At 50.1% G+C, this 18,385-nt stretch overlaps 1 protein-coding gene across 8 annotated transcripts in view; it reads right to left on the reverse strand.

The window, feature by feature from the left end:
- Nucleotides 1–259: 259 nt before the first annotated feature.
- Nucleotides 260–18,385, reverse strand: part of MTCL1 (microtubule crosslinking factor 1) — a 113,640-nt gene continuing 95,514 nt past the window's right edge. For 5 of the 8 annotated variants that reach the window (XM_045574901.1, XM_036418127.2, XM_045574900.1 and 2 more), the window contains 4 exons: nt 12,889–13,185; nt 10,878–10,909; nt 7,006–8,545; nt 260–1,474 (listed from right to left, as the gene is read on the reverse strand). In XM_045574901.1, coding sequence (XP_045430857.1) covers nt 1,277–1,474; nt 7,006–8,545; nt 10,878–10,909; nt 12,889–13,185 — 2,067 coding nt within the window. In that variant the 3' untranslated portion in view covers nt 260–1,276. Of the gene's footprint in view, nt 1,475–3,867; nt 3,925–7,005; nt 8,546–10,877; nt 10,910–12,888; nt 13,186–18,385 lie in introns of all 8 variants that reach the window. The other 3 variants (XM_036418131.2, XM_045574903.1, XM_036418132.2) reach the window with 1 other exon arrangement.

Genomic DNA, 18,385 nt, shown 5'->3' on the forward strand with positions numbered 1-18,385 from the left:
CCCCCCCCCCCCCCCCCCCCCCGATCCCACATCCACCCCTTTTGGCTTTTTCAACAAGAATGCAGTTGCCTTTTTATCTACTTCCGGAGGCTCTTGCAATCCAGTGAAACTACACCACCATGCACTCAGCATATTCCAATAGGTGCCTCATTGGCCACAGTTGCCTTTTCCTATGAGCTCCCCGGGCCTGAGAACCCCCGTTTACAGCATCTCTCCTCTTGAGCCCTGAGGACAGACAGAGGGCGTGTGAGACACCAGGTCTGGCAACAGGCTGCCATCATGTCAAGGCTTTATTTCTCCTTCATCATTGTCTCATACAGACTCCGAGGCACTGTCCTTGGTTCCAATCCAGTATCCTCATGACCGTGTGTAGTATTTTTCCCCGTAAACAGAACGTTTTGAGTAAACACTGCATATTGTTAGCTCGCCTTTTAACAATAATTTAAAAAAGCCACGGATATTGTATCACCGATGCAAGAAGACAACAGAAGTACAGTACGAGGGAACTCACAATGTGCACAACGGGACGACTCACTCGGGCGGTGGGGAGCCACAGCAGCGGTATGTACATGCACCCCAGCGCCTCGAACCCGAGGACGTGCAAGTCGACAGAGTATGTGGATTATACAAAGAATTGGGTGAGTCCCGCTGAGGACTCGGTTGCCCTTTTCCAGAACGCTGACATGTGTTCCCTCCAGCATATAGGGCATCTGTCTTGACTATTGGCTTCCTGACTTTTTCTCTACAAGAAGTTCACTTTACCAGACGGTCTGAAGTTTTCAAAAATTCTTAAAAACTAAAAACACAGACAAAAGAAAATTAACTTAAAACGCTCTACTTTCAACGTGGAAATAAAGCAAACCAAAACGTAACAGTGCAAATGGAACAGAGAGGCAGCCAGCATTAGATCGAGGGTGTTCAGGATCTCTTAAAATGTACATCTTTAAAACGTTTATTTTTTTTTAAAGTTTATTTATATCTTATGTACCCTTTTTTTTAAATATACTGTGTGTAAAAAAGATGGGAGACAAAAATAGTTTTCTGAGCTATGAAAAAAATTAAGTTAGTACAGGCACATTTACTGTTTCGTTCTAGAAACATCTCAGGTCGGAGGTTGAACATTCAGCAGCTGAGTGTGTGTGTTTTTTTAAACACGTTCTTTGACCTCGGGGCAACGAGTTCTCTCCTCGTGGGCAGAGTTTGGTGGGTGATGGTGGTGTGGTTACGCAAATTACAGTGAATTATTCCGTGATAATCCATGCGAACTTGCATCCCGTCACTGGTGCAGCTTCTCCCCGGATGGCGGCTCCTCCTCCCCGAACTCCTCCAAGGAGGCCGGGTCCCCGAGCGATGGAGCCGTGGAGGCAGTGGGGGAATGTGGGGCCCAGCGGGACGGAGGGCGGCGGTTTGCTGGTCTCTCGGGCCTGGAGAAGCAGGATTCTAGGGACGGAGCTAGCGCGGAACAAGGAAGTTCCTTCAAAGCCAGAAAGAGAAAGACAGGGTTACTCAGACGGACAGCGCCTCCGGGGGTGGGGGATCTCCCCCAAACACACTTCTTGATGATGCAACAGACCGAGGGCAACTTCTGCATGCTAACTGACGTTTTGCTCATGGAGAAGAACTTAAAATGGCAAGGAAAGACCTCAACAGGAATGGTCAGTGATGACAGTCATGAGGAGAAAACATGGCAAAGCCGTGAGATGGGTGTGTTTGCAGAGCACCGTCAGAATGGGGCTGGAACCTATGGGGGGGGGGGGGGAAGCCACAGGCCATGTGTGGTCTCCCCAGGCCATGTGGCCGGTATGATCCAGCCGATCCCGTCACTCTGCCCCTTCTGAGTGACGTACTCAGTGACAACGCCAGTCCTAGGAGGCCAGCCTCCCTTGATGCCATCCAGTTGTGTTAGGAATGAGACTCCCCTCAAAACAAGCACTGCTACTGTTTATTCCACATCGACTGGCAGCGGGTGAAACAAACTCCCACTACGTGCAAACATGCTGCCGGCAGAAAGTTAATTTAGGCCTAGTTTTCTTTAGTGACGCCTCCTGGCAGCAGCATTTTAAGAAAGCGGGGTCAGAGCGTGCTTGTGCTTTTGTGTTGCAGGCATCCCACACCTTCTGAGGACAGATGATGCCACACTCCCTCCACCATGGTGCCCATCACCGGGAATGCTTCTTCCCAGGGCTCAGTCTCCACGAGGGGAAACCAGGCCACCGCATGGGAACTGGCTGGCACAGAGCAATGTGCAAAGCTGTGGCAGGAGGAAACGGGGAGTCCTATGGGGGGGTGTGGGGGGGGACTCATATGCCCCAATGACACTCAGACAACAGAAAGCTGAGATGGGAAACCACTGCAATGCCAATGACCGAGCGCCAAGACCCTCCGAGCCAGCCGGCAGGTAGAGAGGATGTAAAGAGAGGTGACAAGCAGCTGCAGAGGTCAGAATGAGGACGATGTAGTTAGTCAGCAGCTCAGGCGAGCGACACAGAGAAGTCAGTGGCTGTGTTGAAAGACGATGTGACAAACCAGGTGACAAGGAAGAAGATGGAAGGTGGACAGGGGAGCGATGGAGTGAGGCGGCTCCCCCCCTCTGGGGCCCACAGAGGAGGAGCACTAACATGGAGACTGCTTCTTGCCGGTCCCTGCCTCTTCTGTGGTGGGCACTTTCTATGACAACGGGGAGGCCTCAGTCAGCAAAGCACGTGTGCTGACAAGAACCATGACCACCTGAGGTGCCTGCCTGTGGAAACACCGTGGGCCCCGACATACCTGGAATGCGAACTTAGGCGGGGTGAGCTGTGTCCTTACATCGGCCTCAGCCCAGGGCATGCGGGGGCGCATGATTTGGGAAATCTGCTACTGTTTTGTGTCTTCTGGTGTCACTGCTCCTGGTGTGGTAAGAGTTGTGTGTGCTTGTGTTGAGTATGAGAGTGCGTTGTGTGCAAGGGCGTGTGCTGGTGTGGCTGCTGCTAGAGGTTGATCAGACACACTGCAGCCAGTTCCCAGCTGTGCTTTCCATACGTGTTGTGCCACCTCTTCGCCAGCACCAGTTTGGGGGCTCCCGCTGGGAGCAATGGCGTGTGGCCATCCCAGCACACCTCCCTGTCCTTTCCCGACGGGCCTTGCCGTGGGCTCTGTGGGCCTCTGGCCTTTGGAGCACTTCAGTCTTGGAGAAACAACTATACTTTGGCCCTGAGCGGCTGACTTGAGATCAGTGAATGAGCCAATGATGTCCTTGATTCAACGCGAGGCTCCTGCTTTCTCACGGGTCCCGGCGTGGGCTTTGAAGCCAGTCCTGAGAATACTTTTTGGAGCAGGGGTGACTTTGCTGTTTATCCAATCAACACCTATCTATTGAGCACTTACTAGGTCACCCCGCCTAAGTTTGCAGTGTGTCCCTGTGGTCACCTGGAAGGACAAGATGTATTTACTCTTATTCCTTCTGGTGCGGTTGTTGAAAAAGAAGCCTCCTTAAATTATGGTCACCCCCGATATAGCATATGGTAATAACTTGTGCCACCAAATACTGGCAGCGGGTCCAGCAGATCCCCACAGGCTAGGGCTCTGTGTCAGAGACAGTCCCCTCTCTGAAAGCACACTGGCTGCCAACTGCACAGGGAGCAGAAACTAGGTGGGGTCCCTATCACCTGGGAGCCTTTCTTTGCACCCAGTAGTCCACCCTTGGCAAAAGGGACTGTGCAGGCCATCAATCCGTCCCTGTAGACGGACCCTGAGCCAGCGGGGGCGCCGCCTCTGCGAAGCAGACCTTCCTGAGATGATTCCACCCGTTTCTGAGTGTCCGAGGCCAACCACGAGGAACACCATGCCCCCTCCAGACAGCGTGGGGAGAAGAATGGAAGCACTTACTGCGTGAGGCAGGCAGGGCTAGAGTCCCCAGGGGGCAGTTAGTAAGACAGTTTGGTTCTGGACAGAACAGACAGACAAAGAAAAGAAGAAAAGAAAAGCAAGTAGGTTGAAAAGTACTTTAAAAAAGAACAGTAAAGGTTTTACATCAACAAGCCAGGTCCCAGCTCGAGGGACAGCTACCAGGAGAGGCAGGAGGTCCCCCAAAGGGGCATGGCATTCCTGGGTACCCAGACCTCTCCTCGGCTGTGTCCGAAGGGAGGAACAGCCACAGGCCTCTCCCTCCTGACTTCCATTCTTCCCTGAGTCGCCCTTTGGCTTAACATTTCCAACATCCTTTGGCACAGAGAGATGGAAGTCGCACGACTCCTGTATTTGAAAGGAGGCACAGGACAGCCAGTTTGACGTAATGATGCAGCGACCGCCGCTCACACTAAAACCCTCCCCTCCCCTTTTACACTTCGGTACGGGAGAGGAGAATAGAACTACACTTTCAGATTGTGTTCATTCTCTTCACTCTAGCACTCCTCCTCACGGCTTCTCTGCTGGGTGTTATGGCTTCAAGAGAAAAGAGTAAGCAGTGTGTGGGTGACAGTGGGAAGTCCCGCTGTGTGGGTCCCAGCCAGGACCCCTACGTCCCTGTCTCGCTGTGACCATTCAAGGGGAGCCCGGGCAGGCCACACAGAGCAGGATGGCAACTCAGAATCACCGGAGATTTTGAAATGAAAACCTAGAACTACCACAACATTTATGGAGTGACAAGAAGGGCTCTCCAGTGGGCCTAATAGATAGTAGTCAATTCAGACGAGAAGTAATTCCGGTGGAATCTAGGACAAGTAAAATGGCTACAACACAAAAAGGAAAAAAAGAGTCCAGGACATTGAAACGGTGGCAGAGAGGACTCCAGTCAGGCTCTGACCCCGGAACTCTGCTGTGCTCCCATCCCACGGCCACCATCTCTGAGGCGGTAAGCACCCCTAGTGAGAAGGAAGTCTAAGACACGTGACAGAGAGCCGGAGGGCTGGGCATAGCTTCGTACCGGTAAAACCATCTTCACACCCGAGAGCTGTGACTCGGCCGTTAAACCGTTCTTCGTATTATCATAGATTGCTTTTTAACTCCAAGTATTTATTTTATTTTTGATCCTGAAAATTAATTTCCATTTAGTTTCAAATATAAATGGACATTCCAGACACAGCCAGTTAATGTTGTGGGACAAAGCCCCGATTTCAACCTGAGGCAGGCATTCATACAAACCCTCCTCAGCAGGGCGCCACTTACCTGAGGACCCCGAAGGATGGGGTGACAGAAGCCGCGGACACCAGCTGTGACCTGAGAACACTCAACCATGCTATGTGTTCTTCTCAGAGCCTGCACACCGCTGTATCACAGACTCACGGCTTCAGAACATGGGGGCCATGGACCGTCAAGGTCAGGCTGAACCATAGGGCATTGCCATCTCAGTGGGTCACTGGCCTGATTGAACCCATTTCAGATTTAAACTCTGTATTCTGAGTTAAATACCACTTGGTGGGTTAGACTGGGAAGCTGACCATCATTGTTTCCCTGTGGGAAATGTGGGGCAGAATGTAGGAATACACTATTCTCCTCTCCCTACTCATGAGGGCCGGGCCACAGGGGGTGGGGGTGGGAAAGATGTGGCAGCTCAAGGAGTGAGTTTCTCTTCTTCCTGCCACCCCTCGCCATCCATTGGGCTGCCTGGCCCGGAGAATGCCTGTGGGTGTCTGTGAGTGTGTCCATGTGGGCTTCTAGTGGGTGAGGGCACACACTCAAATCTACGCGTGGATCACTACTGAACAGCGACCGACTGAGTATCTCAACTCCGGGAGGCAGGCGTCACCACTTCTTTCACCCCCAGCACTGTCACCGGGCTGCTTCACTTTGCTCATTCTGGATGTGGAAATGGGGATTGCTTTCTAAGGTGGCGTGGGACGAGGACACCACGTGTGGAGAGGCATCAGAACAGAATACAAGGCTGACTGATTTGAAGATATTGTTAACAGGGATATAATAATAATTACATGACAATGTGATAACGTGTGTGGTCTTATGATAATAATGTGATAACAGGTGATGTGTCAGAGGGTACTAATCGTATTGCATGAAGGCAGGGTTTAGAGTGTTATGATGGGGGGCTTCATGGGCACAGAGAGTAACGTGTGAGACGGAAGGCTGCAGGTTTGCACTGAAGCCCACACTGGAGTCCCGCTGCTGTATAATAACTCCTCATGAAAAGTTCTAGAATCCACACTCTCAAACCCTCCCCTGCACACCTCTCATGCTGTCACACAGAAAGACCTGGAGCACGCAGAAAGCCCTGACACGACTCCCATACTTTACACACACACATTCCTAGGACACAAATTTATCCCCAAAGATGGCACATGATGACCCAAGTGAAACGCTCAGATAAACAAATGAGCAGCCACCGCTTAGACCGGAGAAGAGAACCTGAATCACTTTTAAAAAGCAGCTCCGGCTGAAACCGGTTTGGCTCAGTGGATAGAGCGTTGGCCTGCGGACTGAAGGGCCCGGGGTTCGATTCTGGTCAAGGGCATGTACCTTGGTTGCGGGCACATCCCCAGTAGGGAGTGTGCAAGAGGCAGCTGATCGATGACTCTCTCTCATCGATGTTTCCAACTCTCTATCCCTCTCTCTTTCTCTCTGTAAAAAAAATCAATAAAATATATATATTAAAAAAAGTAGCTCTGAGTTCGTGGTTCTGCCTATTCCATTCTCCCATAAAACAGGTATCTCCCCAGCTCACAAGAACCTTATTATGAGCCAGGATTCTTAAAATCAAATGACCTAGTACCATGGTTGGCAAACTACGGCTCACGAGCCACATGCAGCTCTTTGGCCCATTGAGTGTGGCTCTTCCACAGAACACCACGGCCTGGGCGAGTCTATTTTGAAAAAATGGCGTTAGAAGAAGTTTAAGTTTAAAAAATTTGGCTCTCAAAAGAAATTTCAATCGTTATACTGTTGATATTTGGCTCTGTTGACTAATGAGTTTGCCAACCCACTGACCTAGTCCAATCCCAGGTTCAAAGTTTGTTTCCCCAGCACTGGAGTGGAAGAGCTGGCGGGGGAGGGTGGGGAATACTCAGCTTTCATTACCTCCATGGACCCTGGTTCGGCTTTGACGGTCTCTCCCGCGAGGCTGTCACTGTTAAGACCGGGGAGGCCCTGGGGCGCCTGCCTCCTCTCCTCCTTTAAGGCATGCTCCAGCAGCTTCTTGTGGAGGATCCGGGCCACGCTCTCGGTGAACGTGTAGCCAGGGGGAGCGGATAAGTCCTGCCTCACAGGCGTGCTCTCCCCCCCTTCCTCCCTACAGGTCTCTGAGCCAACCCCGATGGGGCTGGGGGACCGTCCCCGGGAACTGGGGCTGGTGTCCTGGCCCGGGCCCGGCTCCAGCTGCGGTTCCGCTGAGCGAGCCCGACCCCCAGCCCGCACCCCCTTCTGGAAGGGGTCCTGCACCACGGGGCTGTGGTCGATGATGTTGAAGAGACTGGAGAGGCCGTCGTTGATGGCGGTGTGCACGGGGCTCTCCCGGGTGGTGGTGGAGCGGGCCCAGGCCGACTCACTGCACCCCTTCTGGGCCGGCCCCGGCGAGGTCCTGCTATTGGGCTGGTCAGCTTTGGGGAGGGGCTTCCTCTGCAGCTTGGGGGACCCGTACTTGGGGGAGCAGCATGTCCGTTCGAACTTGGCCTGCACCTTCTCGATGGCGGGGGCCACCTGCCTGCTCCTAAGGCCACGGGATGGAGACGATGCAGGGGTGGCGCCCCCGCCTGCCTTTGGCGTGAGACACTTGTGGGGGCTGCTGGTGACGGCGCTGCTGCGCAGGGCCTCAGTCTGCAGGCCAACGCTGGTGGTCTGCACGGTCTGCGTCCCGGTTGTTTGGGACCCGTTGGTCTGGCAGGCCATGTCCTTGACCGAGGGCTCGGGGGAGCCAGAGCAGATGGCACTCCTGACGGAGAAGGCCACCTCCTTCATGTCGTCACTCATGTTCTTGGACATCCCCAGGCTGTGCAGCGGGGAGGCGAAGCCCAGGGAGGGGCAGAGGGTGCCCTCCAGGGGGCGCAGGCCTCCCTCCCCGTAGTCTCGGGGCTGCCTGGGAGAGGCACAAGGCCACCTGCTGAGCATGTGTTCCGAGGGGCCCCCCTTAGCGTCTCCCGGGCCCCCTCGGGCTCTGCCTGTAGCAAACGGGTCCTCGGGCTCTGGGTGGCCCACGCTCTCCCCGCCGGCCACCACAATGCTATCCATCCTGCGGACGGCAGGCGGGCTGTGCAGCACCCGCACCCCCGACGGCTCGGTGCGGACGTGGCTCCTCAGGGGCTGCTTCTGGCAGTGCTCGGGGCTGGTCATGGTGTCCGTGGTCATGGTGACGCTCGTGGTGAGGTACCAGGACGCGTCAGGGAAAGGCTCCACAGTGGCCTCGCCCCCAGCCCGCCCCACCTCGGTCCTGCCCGCCCAGGGGTCTGGGGGCCTCTCGTCCCAGCTCTTGCTGTTGAACTCCTCGATGTACTTCAGATCATCAGGGGACAGGGGCGGAGTGATGTCCTCTTTGCTACTGGCCGCGGGCAGGCCCTTCTCCGGCAGGAAGGGAGAGACGTCCATCAGGCGCTGGAACTCAGACATGGAGGACACGGACACCGCCCTGGGAGAAGGAGTGGGAGAGGAGACAGTGTCAGCTGCCCGCCAGCCCGGGCGCCCACCCACCTGCACGGCATGTGCCTGTTTCGTGCAGGTCGCTACCGGAACTATTATATGAGAATGCTTTCCAGCCGCTCGATGCTCTCCAGCCTTGAGCTGACCCTGTGGATGTTCAATGGGCTTTTTATGGCTCTGGAATTGTCCCAGGACCTGTGTCTGGGTCAGAATCGAACACAGCCAACCCTCAAAGCCTGGGAACGAGTGGAAGGTGGGGCTATCAGGCAGGCATGGCTAAGCTCCGAGTCACCTTGGATGCTTCCCTTCAGCCTACGGTGTCCCAAAGGAGGAAGGGACACCTGGCTGTGGCCTGGCGTCTCCATCTACTGACCAGAGCCTTCCGTCCCCACCCTACTGGGAGCTTCCCGAGCGCCGAGCATTATGGGAGGTGCCATGCTACAGACATGGGCCACCACAGTCCCGATCCAGAACCAGCTAGCGGTATGGGTGGGGGTGAGGGGAGCTACCACAACAAAATAACTATCATCTGAAGTCTTTTTCACCCATTGGCCTCATCCCCTATTGACCTGAAGTACTAACCGTCTCCAAAGGCCAAGTGGAAGATGAGGAAGAGGGGAAAGTGGAAGATGGAACTAGGTCAACAAATACATTTCCAAATACTTTTTCAAATGAAATTTCCACCTGGCCCTGCCCAAATCTACCAACGGGGCTTGACTCCCCTCTCCCTGCTCTGCTCCCTGCTCTACAGTCAGGCCTTCTCTTTGTTCCTGCTCCTCCTGTATCTCTGGACACGAGGAAGACACTCCACATGCACACAGTGGAGACAGGTGAGCTAAAGCAGCAGGAAGACAGGCAAACTAAAGCAGCAGCAGTTTTGGGGGAAGTTCCTGCCTGGCAGATGTGGCTTTGGCTGTAGATTCCTCAATACGTCAGCTCTTTAATTCAATCTATTTCTACTTGACAGGAATTTACTGACTTCCCTCGATAGGCTGGGTGCTGGAGATCTGACATGCTAGGTCGGGGGTTGCTGGAGCATTTTGGCAGCTTGCCAGCTCTCCCAGAGCAAAGACAGAGTAGCCAGGAAGGAAGCCTGGGGCTGGCCATGCCTATAGGTGCAGGCCCAGGGCCCTCGGGCCCGGGATCCCTCTGGATGGGTGACAGGGTTGTGAGGTGTAGGCACACTCACGGTCTCTGCAACTGTACCACTTCCCCATAGGACACCGATATTCACCCACCGTCAAACTGAAGCTTGAATACTCACGTGACTTTTTATGCCCAGGCCTGGCCCTGCCAGAGGGTCTCACATGACATCCATGGGCCTCTCCACTCTAGGGCTGATTAACGATGGTGAGGCCAAAATTGGGGTCTCTGTACCACCTAGACTGGCCCACAGAGCCAGCAAAGCTCCCGATGGCTCTGCCCTCACCCTGGGGCACATGCTCTTGTGGTGGTCACTGTGGGGTAAGGGTCTAGGGGACAAATGCCACTGTTAGGCTTTCCATCTTATTATTCCTCACTAAAGGCAGAGTCAGTGAAATTTCTATATTAGAAATAATCTACAAACTGTCCAATGCCCTTAAGCTGGCGATAACCAGTGCTGGACATAAATGTATATATCAATTTGTTATTAGGTCTTAAGGTTTCCTGTAAGCGCGATTTCCCTTTCCTTGTCTCCAGTCCTGTCAGGAAGTGGCTGAATTAACACTGAGCTTCAGAATGCTGGCAGCTGGAGTACTCTGCAGACACCTGGGCCCTGGCCCTGCTTGGACGGGACTTATCTAACCCCCACGCCTGCCCACACAGGAACCACTCAGCGTTGAATCAGTGGCACCCATGTGGAGACCTGGCCTTTCAGGCTCGGATGGATGTTGTGGAACAGAGATCAGGTAGATAAAGGAAAGGCACCAACCTCAGCAGCATCCGAAGTGAACCAGAACAGTAACTACAAAACCAGGATGCATCTGAAACACACTGCCCAGAAAATCACTGGTATAGTATAAAGTTTCCTAGCCTAGCAAGCGGGAGCTTTTCCAGATTCTAAATGAGAAGAGGAGTTTCCATGGACTTTTCAAAAACGATTTACCGCAATCGTTCCTTAATATACACAAATACACAACTGGAACGGCAAAGTTCTTACCCTAAAGCTAATAACAACTCCCCCTCCCCACATTTATTAAGTTAAAAATAATAAAGCAACTACTTATTCAGAAGCCTTATTTTGAAGAGAGTATGATAACAGACCGCAGTGACAGGTGGAACTTCCAGACAAGGGGGTTTTATTTCAGGCGTCTACTATTGTGTTCCTCGATCTTACTTACCTTTGAAGATTTCCCTTGTGGTTTTCTTCTTCCTGTAAAGAAGAAATAAGTTCATCCGAATCAGCTAGTGCTGGTTGCTAGGAGCTCTCGGGGGTGATATGGGATTTGCTCTGCTCGCCTGCCCCAGGACAACAGCACTGAAAATGCGCATGGAGCCAGCTACTGCCCCAGCCCTTCGAGGTTAGATAATAAAGCCACGATCCACAGTGTGGTGAGGGGCTGGAGCTTCTGCAGTCCAGGGAGGAGTCCACATGAGTAAGAAAAACTGGCCAGGAATTTTGTATGAACACTGGCATGGAGAAAGTGTCCCTCCTGGCTTTTTCAAAGGACTTCCCTGAGCACATGTCTTTCCAACCTCGCTTTGTAATGACCCAGATACGTCTGCATGCGTGCCTGCATGTGTGTGTGTCAGAGAGAGAGAGAGAGAGAGAGAGAGAGAGAGAGAGAGAGAGAGAGAGAGAGAGAGAGAGAGAGGGAGAGGAGAGATGTGGGAGAAGATGAGGATGACAGACTGAGTTAGAAAATGGATGTCCCTAACTGAAGTTGATTTGACATCCTTAGGCGTGAGTACTTCCTTCATTTTAAATTTCGCCGTTTGGAATCAAAGACGAAGTTTCAGTGACTTCTGCTTACGAAGAATGATAGCTGCGCTGGCAGAGGACAACGCGAACACAGGTGGACTTGGGTGTTTTCGAGCTGACATGGTCTGGAAGAAGGAGCAAGGATCCTACACGCCCTGATAACGGAGGTTTATGCGCCGGCGTGGTCAACAGCCTGGTGCGCTTCCCCCCAGCGAGCACGGTCCGCAGTGCAGGTCAGGAAGGGGCCCAGGCCCCTGCAGGGGGCACCAGGCCAGTCTCCTGACCCCCGCTGCCTCCTCACTGCTGTGAGCCTGGACCATGTGAGACTGCCAGCAGATCTAACAGGGTGGCATACCTCAGTGTTTCCCAACCTTCTCTCATGATGAGAATCACCTGGTGGAGTTGTTAAAACACAGATTCCCGGATCCCAACTAAGAAGTGCTAAACTAGAATTTTTGGGAACATATAGGTAAAATTGTATACTTAACTAGTGCTCTAAGACAGATTTTATATACAGAGCACTAAGTTAGGTATGCAATTTTACCTATATGTTCTCAAAAATTCTAGTTTAGCACTTCTTAGTTGGGATCCAGGAATCTGTGTTTTAACAACTCCACCAGGTGATTCTCATCATGAGAGAAGGTTGGGAAACACTGGCATACCTGACGTCACATCAGCTGGAATCTATTGCGGAGGAGTCGGGTTGGGGTGGGGGTTGGGGGGGCACCTGGCCTCACTGACATGTGACTGAGTATAATTTCCTCACATTTCAACAGCACTATTGACAGTCCATTAAGAACCTGGGACAGGTTAAAAAGCAGGCAGAGCAACTGTTAAATGGACTCACAGGTAATGATTCCTAAAATCAATTTTTAAAACCCAGCTTTACCAAGGGCTTAACCAGAAAAAGGTAACGCTGAGCAGTGGAGATTTCAGCACACAGCTTAGCTCAGCTGCCTGCTCGCCTAGTCTATGTAGGGTCTCTAAGTGCTGGACTGTCTTCCCATGGTGCAGAGTAAGGCCTTCAGGGTATGCCATTGTTTAGTGACATCTGCTACTCCCACATGTCAGGTATTTTCTTTAAAACAGAGTTGCTTTCCTGTTATTAAAACATTTTCTATGATTTGAGGTGAAGCTGAAGATCTACACTCCCCAGAAGAATCACCTACTCCCTCCTGTGTGTCTCACTGGACATGCCCCTGTGTGAGACCTCTCCGTTTACACGGGACACGAAACGTGAGACAAAGTGGCAAAATATAGCTGGCCGCAGCACAAGCTAGGAGTTTGGGGTCAGGGCCACCCAGCAATGCCCTTGGCACTGTGAAGGTTTCATTTTTCCTAAGCCCCGGAGCCTGCCTGCCACGTTGCAGGGCCTCCCACCAACCCCATGGCCCCACAGTGGTTAACTGGACCTGAAAACCCAGGCCCACCTGAGGGAGGCAGTTCCTGAACTCCTTTTGGGGCCCGCGGGCCGGAGGCTCCTCCGGCTCATCCTCCAAAGACAGGGCGTCCAGATAGAGGTTCTCCCGGGCAGAGCACCTGTCCGACTCCTTCAGCTTGGAGAGCGGCCGGTCTTCAAAAGAGGTCGAGTCCGACTCTGTGCAAGGCCACATCCCCAGGGGCTGGGGCATGCGCGGGCTTCCCGGGGGAGCAAAAGGGCGGATGCTGCCTTCTTTTTGATCACAAAGAAAATTTCCACCTCTCCGGGGACTGTTTTCTCTCTGCAACTTGAGGGTTAAAAAACGAAAACAATTAGCCTCACATTTCTGCCTGTTGCTCTCCTAAAACCATGGTCTCACCACAATTTGGGATTCCAGGTGAGTCCGTCTGTAATTCCATAGCTCACTTCTCAAAGACCAGGACAAGAAAATGCTCTTATAGTTCTGGCCTTAATTTCAAAACGTAACCCACTACCATAACAAAGGCTTTAAAAAAAAATCACAATTTTGTTTGGACTGAAAATCTTCATTAATCACATACAAGCCAACTCCTACTGACAAGAATTCATTATGGTACATAACTTTGAGTACTGTACTCACAGAAAACAATACTTTAAAAAAATCTAATATTAAATGACATATTTAGAGCTCCTTTTTTTTTTTTTTTTAATTAGCTTCAGAACGTAAGGTATACTCAGTGGAAAACGATCAGCAAACTTCTGAAGGTGAATTTGGTTTTCCCAACTAGCAGTTTCCTAATAATAATAGCATATTATTTCCAAATCATCTGGAACAGGTTTTACACATAATCCGAGCGATCAAACTGTTATAACCACTAGATGGAAAAACACCTTCCACTTTGCTTGAGAGGATGGAAACTTAGCTATAAAGGGAATTAAGCTCTGATATGACTGAAAACAACACAAGACAGGTGCTTCTGAGTCACACATTTTGTGCCTGGCGCGGAAAGCTCAAGGAGCAGTTGTGGGGAGCACACAGGGCCACTCGGAGTTGGGAAGACCTACCTGAGTTGGAACCATTGGCTATTAGGTCTTCCTAGCTCTGTCTCCTCATCTGTAAACCTCCCTCCCAGGTCCAGGGGGCACTCCTGGGAGAGGCCATTGTCAGGGAAACCACCCCTGACTTCCCTCAGGCCTGCCCTCAGGGACTGGGTCCACAATGATCACCTTGCCTATTCACTGCACAAGAACCAAGTGGAGGACGGTCAGGATGGGTGCCAGGGTGAAACCACAGGACAGTCAGGGAAATGCATGGAGGGCGGATGCCCTCGTTCCCCTCCTCAAAGCCCAGGAGAAGCCCTGATGGGCGGTTTCCCTCTGCTCCACTCGCCTGCACTTTCTGCACTGAGCTCTCCTCTCTGCCTCCATCACACATGCACAAAACGCACAGCTGGGCACTGAGGGTTCCCACCTACACACCCCTAATGGGGTCTTTGTTGAATGAGGAGCTCAGCACGCTACACGTTGGCTGCTTTTTTGAATAATTGTCTCAATGACAAAAAGGACTTTTGGGTTTGTCGTGAAGGGGTGGCAGAAGAAGGACGTTCAGCCGAGAGTGCTGGGACAGTGCCAGGAAGTTCTAAAACTCCCTTAGAATCATATATTCTTTTAAGAAGGCATCTTCCATAAGCTCTAGCTTCCTGTCCCGATTTCAGCCTGCACCCACACAATGGCTATACGTGTGGCTATGGGGCTAGAGGACTTTCACTTATTTTTAGTAATTTTTGAGGTGGTGGAACCGAAGTCTCCAAGTCCCATCTTCATTTTGTGAGAAATATGAAGCCTCGAGCAGCCAGAGCTCCAGTGTTGGAGTCTGAGGCAGGATCACAGTTGTGTTAGAACAAACACATCACTCTGGGTTTCAGCTCCGCCATCTCCACTCTCAACCCCTCTGCCCCCATGGCAGTTCTTCCCAGCTCTCTTAAAAGATGCTGAATGCTTTCTTCAATCGAGTAATAAAAAGGAAAGCTTTCTATTATGTTTATCCAATGCATGTCAGCGCAATTTACTTTCAACGCATGATCATCTCCAAGCTATTCTGGGCAAGGAATTAAAATGCTAGAATCACAGTTGAAGCTGTAAATGTGCACGGAGCGTGAGTGCGAAGAGGGGGGAGGAATGACTACAGAGGAGAGCTATGAACAAGCAGGTTCTAACTCAGGAAAGTGGAATTTCAAAAATAAACCCTGCAGCCAGGAGCAACGAGCTGGGGAGCCGGTGTTAGGTTTCTTAAAAATGAAGCTGAGTGGTTTTAGCTGGAGGTATCTGCTGCTGAGATGCCTCTGGGGTGGCGTAATAGAATAATGGGCCCTTAAAAGGACAGGGTTTCCTAGGGGAGTCATTTCAAACCAGGCATCTGCAATTACTGCATTTAGAATCCTGCATTGGAACAACTTGTAATGCAAATATAAAGTTTTAAAGATTTGCACTTCAAATAACACAGGAAACAATACAGCCTCAAGAGTGTCACCTCATCTGAATCAATCAAAAAAAAAAAATGGTCACTTTGTGAATACATTATTATTATTTCTAAAAATATATCTTTATTGCCCTGCAAGGTGTGGCTCAGTGGATACAGCATGTGCCCTCTATCCACTGAGCCAGAAGGGAAAGGGGCAAAGGAAACAATTACAGCCAAGGGCATAAATCTTGGTTGTAGGCTCAATCCCAAGGCCCCAGTCAGGGTGCATAGCGGAAGCAACCAATCGATGTGTGTCACTCTCTGTCTCTTCCCTTTCCTTCCATGCTATCAAAAACAACAACAAAAACAAACAAACAACCCCCCCAAAAAACAAAAACAAAAACAAAAACAAAAAAACCACCACCAACAACAAAGAAAATCAATAGAAAAATTTCTTTGGGTGAGGAGTATCAACAACATATAATATACATATTATTTCAGGGAGCAAGGCCAAGGGAGAGAGATAGAAACATCAATCAGTGATAGAAACATCAATCAGTGATAAGAATCATTGATTGGCTGCTGCTTGCACGCCCCCCACTGGGGATTGAGCCTGCAACTTGGGCATGTGTCCTGACTGGGACCATGAGCTCCGGTTTCATAGGTTGATGCTCACCTAATGAACTACACCAGCTGGGCATGAACAGGTTTTAAAAGAAAGGTCTTTCATGTTGTAGAGGCAACTGATTTAAGGAAGTTACTGGGAGGAGAATGAACTTCCCTTTAGCTATAAGTCTTCTATCAGCTTGTTAATTGGGAACTTAACGATTCTAAGGAGAAATGCAGTGTGACTCCATAAAAGTTAACTATCACCCAATCAAGTGCGGACTGAGACAGGATGTGTGATAAGATAGATGATAAGTGTTATATGACCATACCCACAGTCATCCATCATGTAAAATGCCTCGTGTGGCACAATACTTATGTAGGAATTCAATGACACCCGACAAGTATGAAGCATGTGTTCTGAAAGTGGAAAATGGATTTAGTGTTCCTTCTTTTACTATCTGTATTAGGTTATCCTAGTCAAGGATATATGGTTCACCACATAGTCAAATATCAAGAGCACACACTATGAGGAATGTTCATTCTTGATTATCTGTGAAATGTGTAGCTAAACGTTAAATGAGTGAGCAATCCAGTTACTGATAAACAAAATCTATACACATACATACACACGCCAGCCAATTTCCTCTTACACAGAGAATGCCTTTACCTGATTTTCAAGATTGGGCATCAAGGTTTATAAAATCTCCTTTTAAAATCTCTAATATTTGGGGGGAAAGGCAAGACTTATTTTTGAAAGCCACAACTGCATATCTGAAGCACCATTCACTGGCAACAATCCCTCTTCTAAAAACAGCAGCCAAGTCATTGTACAAAGCCTGTGGGAGCCACCACACACACAGATTTCAGAAACAGATGGATGCCCGGAACCCATTCTGCTCAGATGTCAACCTTGAGGACTGACGTTCTGGGGCTGTCAGCTTGGTAGAACTGTCGCAGTGTTGATAATCTGGACATGGGGTTCAGCTCCTATCCCCTTTTCTCTTTCCAAAATGTGGTCTAGTAATGAGGTGAATGCTCATCCCTCAGTCATTAACTTTTTGAAAGCTGAGTATCATCAAATGTCTTGCCACTTTTCCCTCTACTAGAAACCCCTCATTCCCCAAAGTAAAAAAATAACAAACCCAATGGCTCGCTTAATTTATATCCAAGGTGTCACTTCCATAATGAAGCCATCTAAGACCAACAGATCTTAGATGAGTAGGCTAAGGGGACCCAGAAGGGCAGGGATAGTGATGGCCTTGCTGGGGTACAGGAGGGACAGACACAGTGAGAGATCCCCGAGGGAAGGCCAAGAGGGAACATCCCTGGTAATGAGGTGCCTAGAGTTACTGGGATACCGACCAGCTGCTGCAGTTGGATATAGTGAATCCATGACCATCCTTATGAACACATGCTGCTTGGCCCCTACAATTTCCACTGAACAACTGATCCACTCGGTAGAGCACAAGCACACAGGGGATTTAAATCAGAAGATTCTCCTCAAGGGCTGGCATTTCTAGGCTGCACAGGAAGTGGCCAACTTTCCTTTGATAGAATTTTTAAATGAACCATATCAAATATCAGTAGGATGACTCAGTGGTGAGTAATCCAGGCTCAGAGAAACTTCAGCTCCTTTTTATCTGCAGTGCACTTCCTTCTCCTCAAGGATTTTTGAGCCAAAGGCTCCGGTTTTTTCCCAGTTCATCCCCCCACCTTCCCCACCCCCAACACTCCCATGCAGTATGCAGAAACTAGCCTTTGCTACTGCACCTGCAAAACATAGGTAGCCATATGTCTGGGAATAATGGAGCACATTTAAAAAAAAAATAACCTCATACAAATGCAGGCAGTATGGGTATTTGTAACTGAATAATGAGGTTATTTTTCCTGGACTCAGTTTCTATTGATTAATGCATTTCCTTGAGGCCTCATGAATGTATGACAAGCTGAAATAAAATGTGTGCTATGTAAAAATCCAGCCAAGAAGGAATTCCAAACCTTCATCAGTTTAATGTAAAAATGTAATCTGTGCATCACATAGGCACAACTACAGCTACACAAGCTGTCCTAAGTCTGATGCAATGCAGAGAATAATGATCTGGGCAGTAGAAAAACAACTCCCCCTCTCCCCATGTACTCATCTGAGTCTCTGACTCATTTGTTTAGCTGAAGACAATGAGCTACCAGCTACTTCCCCTGACTACGGTGCTACGTAATTATAGCTCAGTAATAGCCACAGCAGGTGCAAACAGCCCGACTTCTAATTTACTTCAGCAATTTCTTTACTAATGAACAATAATTCCATTTAAACTGGGGCAATCACTGTGACCAGATCTTGAGTGGAAAACTTAAAAGTTAATTTGCTTTTTGGCAGAAATCACTTTATAAGACCTGAAAAAACCCTCATGTTCCAGGTTTAGTCTTTAAATTCCTTTAAAAAGTTACTTCCCAACCCGGA

The sequence above is a fragment of the Pipistrellus kuhlii genome, unplaced genomic scaffold (genome assembly GCF_014108245.1).
Source record: "Pipistrellus kuhlii isolate mPipKuh1 unplaced genomic scaffold, mPipKuh1.p scaffold_m20_p_6, whole genome shotgun sequence".
Lineage (NCBI taxonomy): Eukaryota > Metazoa > Chordata > Mammalia > Chiroptera > Vespertilionidae > Pipistrellus > Pipistrellus kuhlii.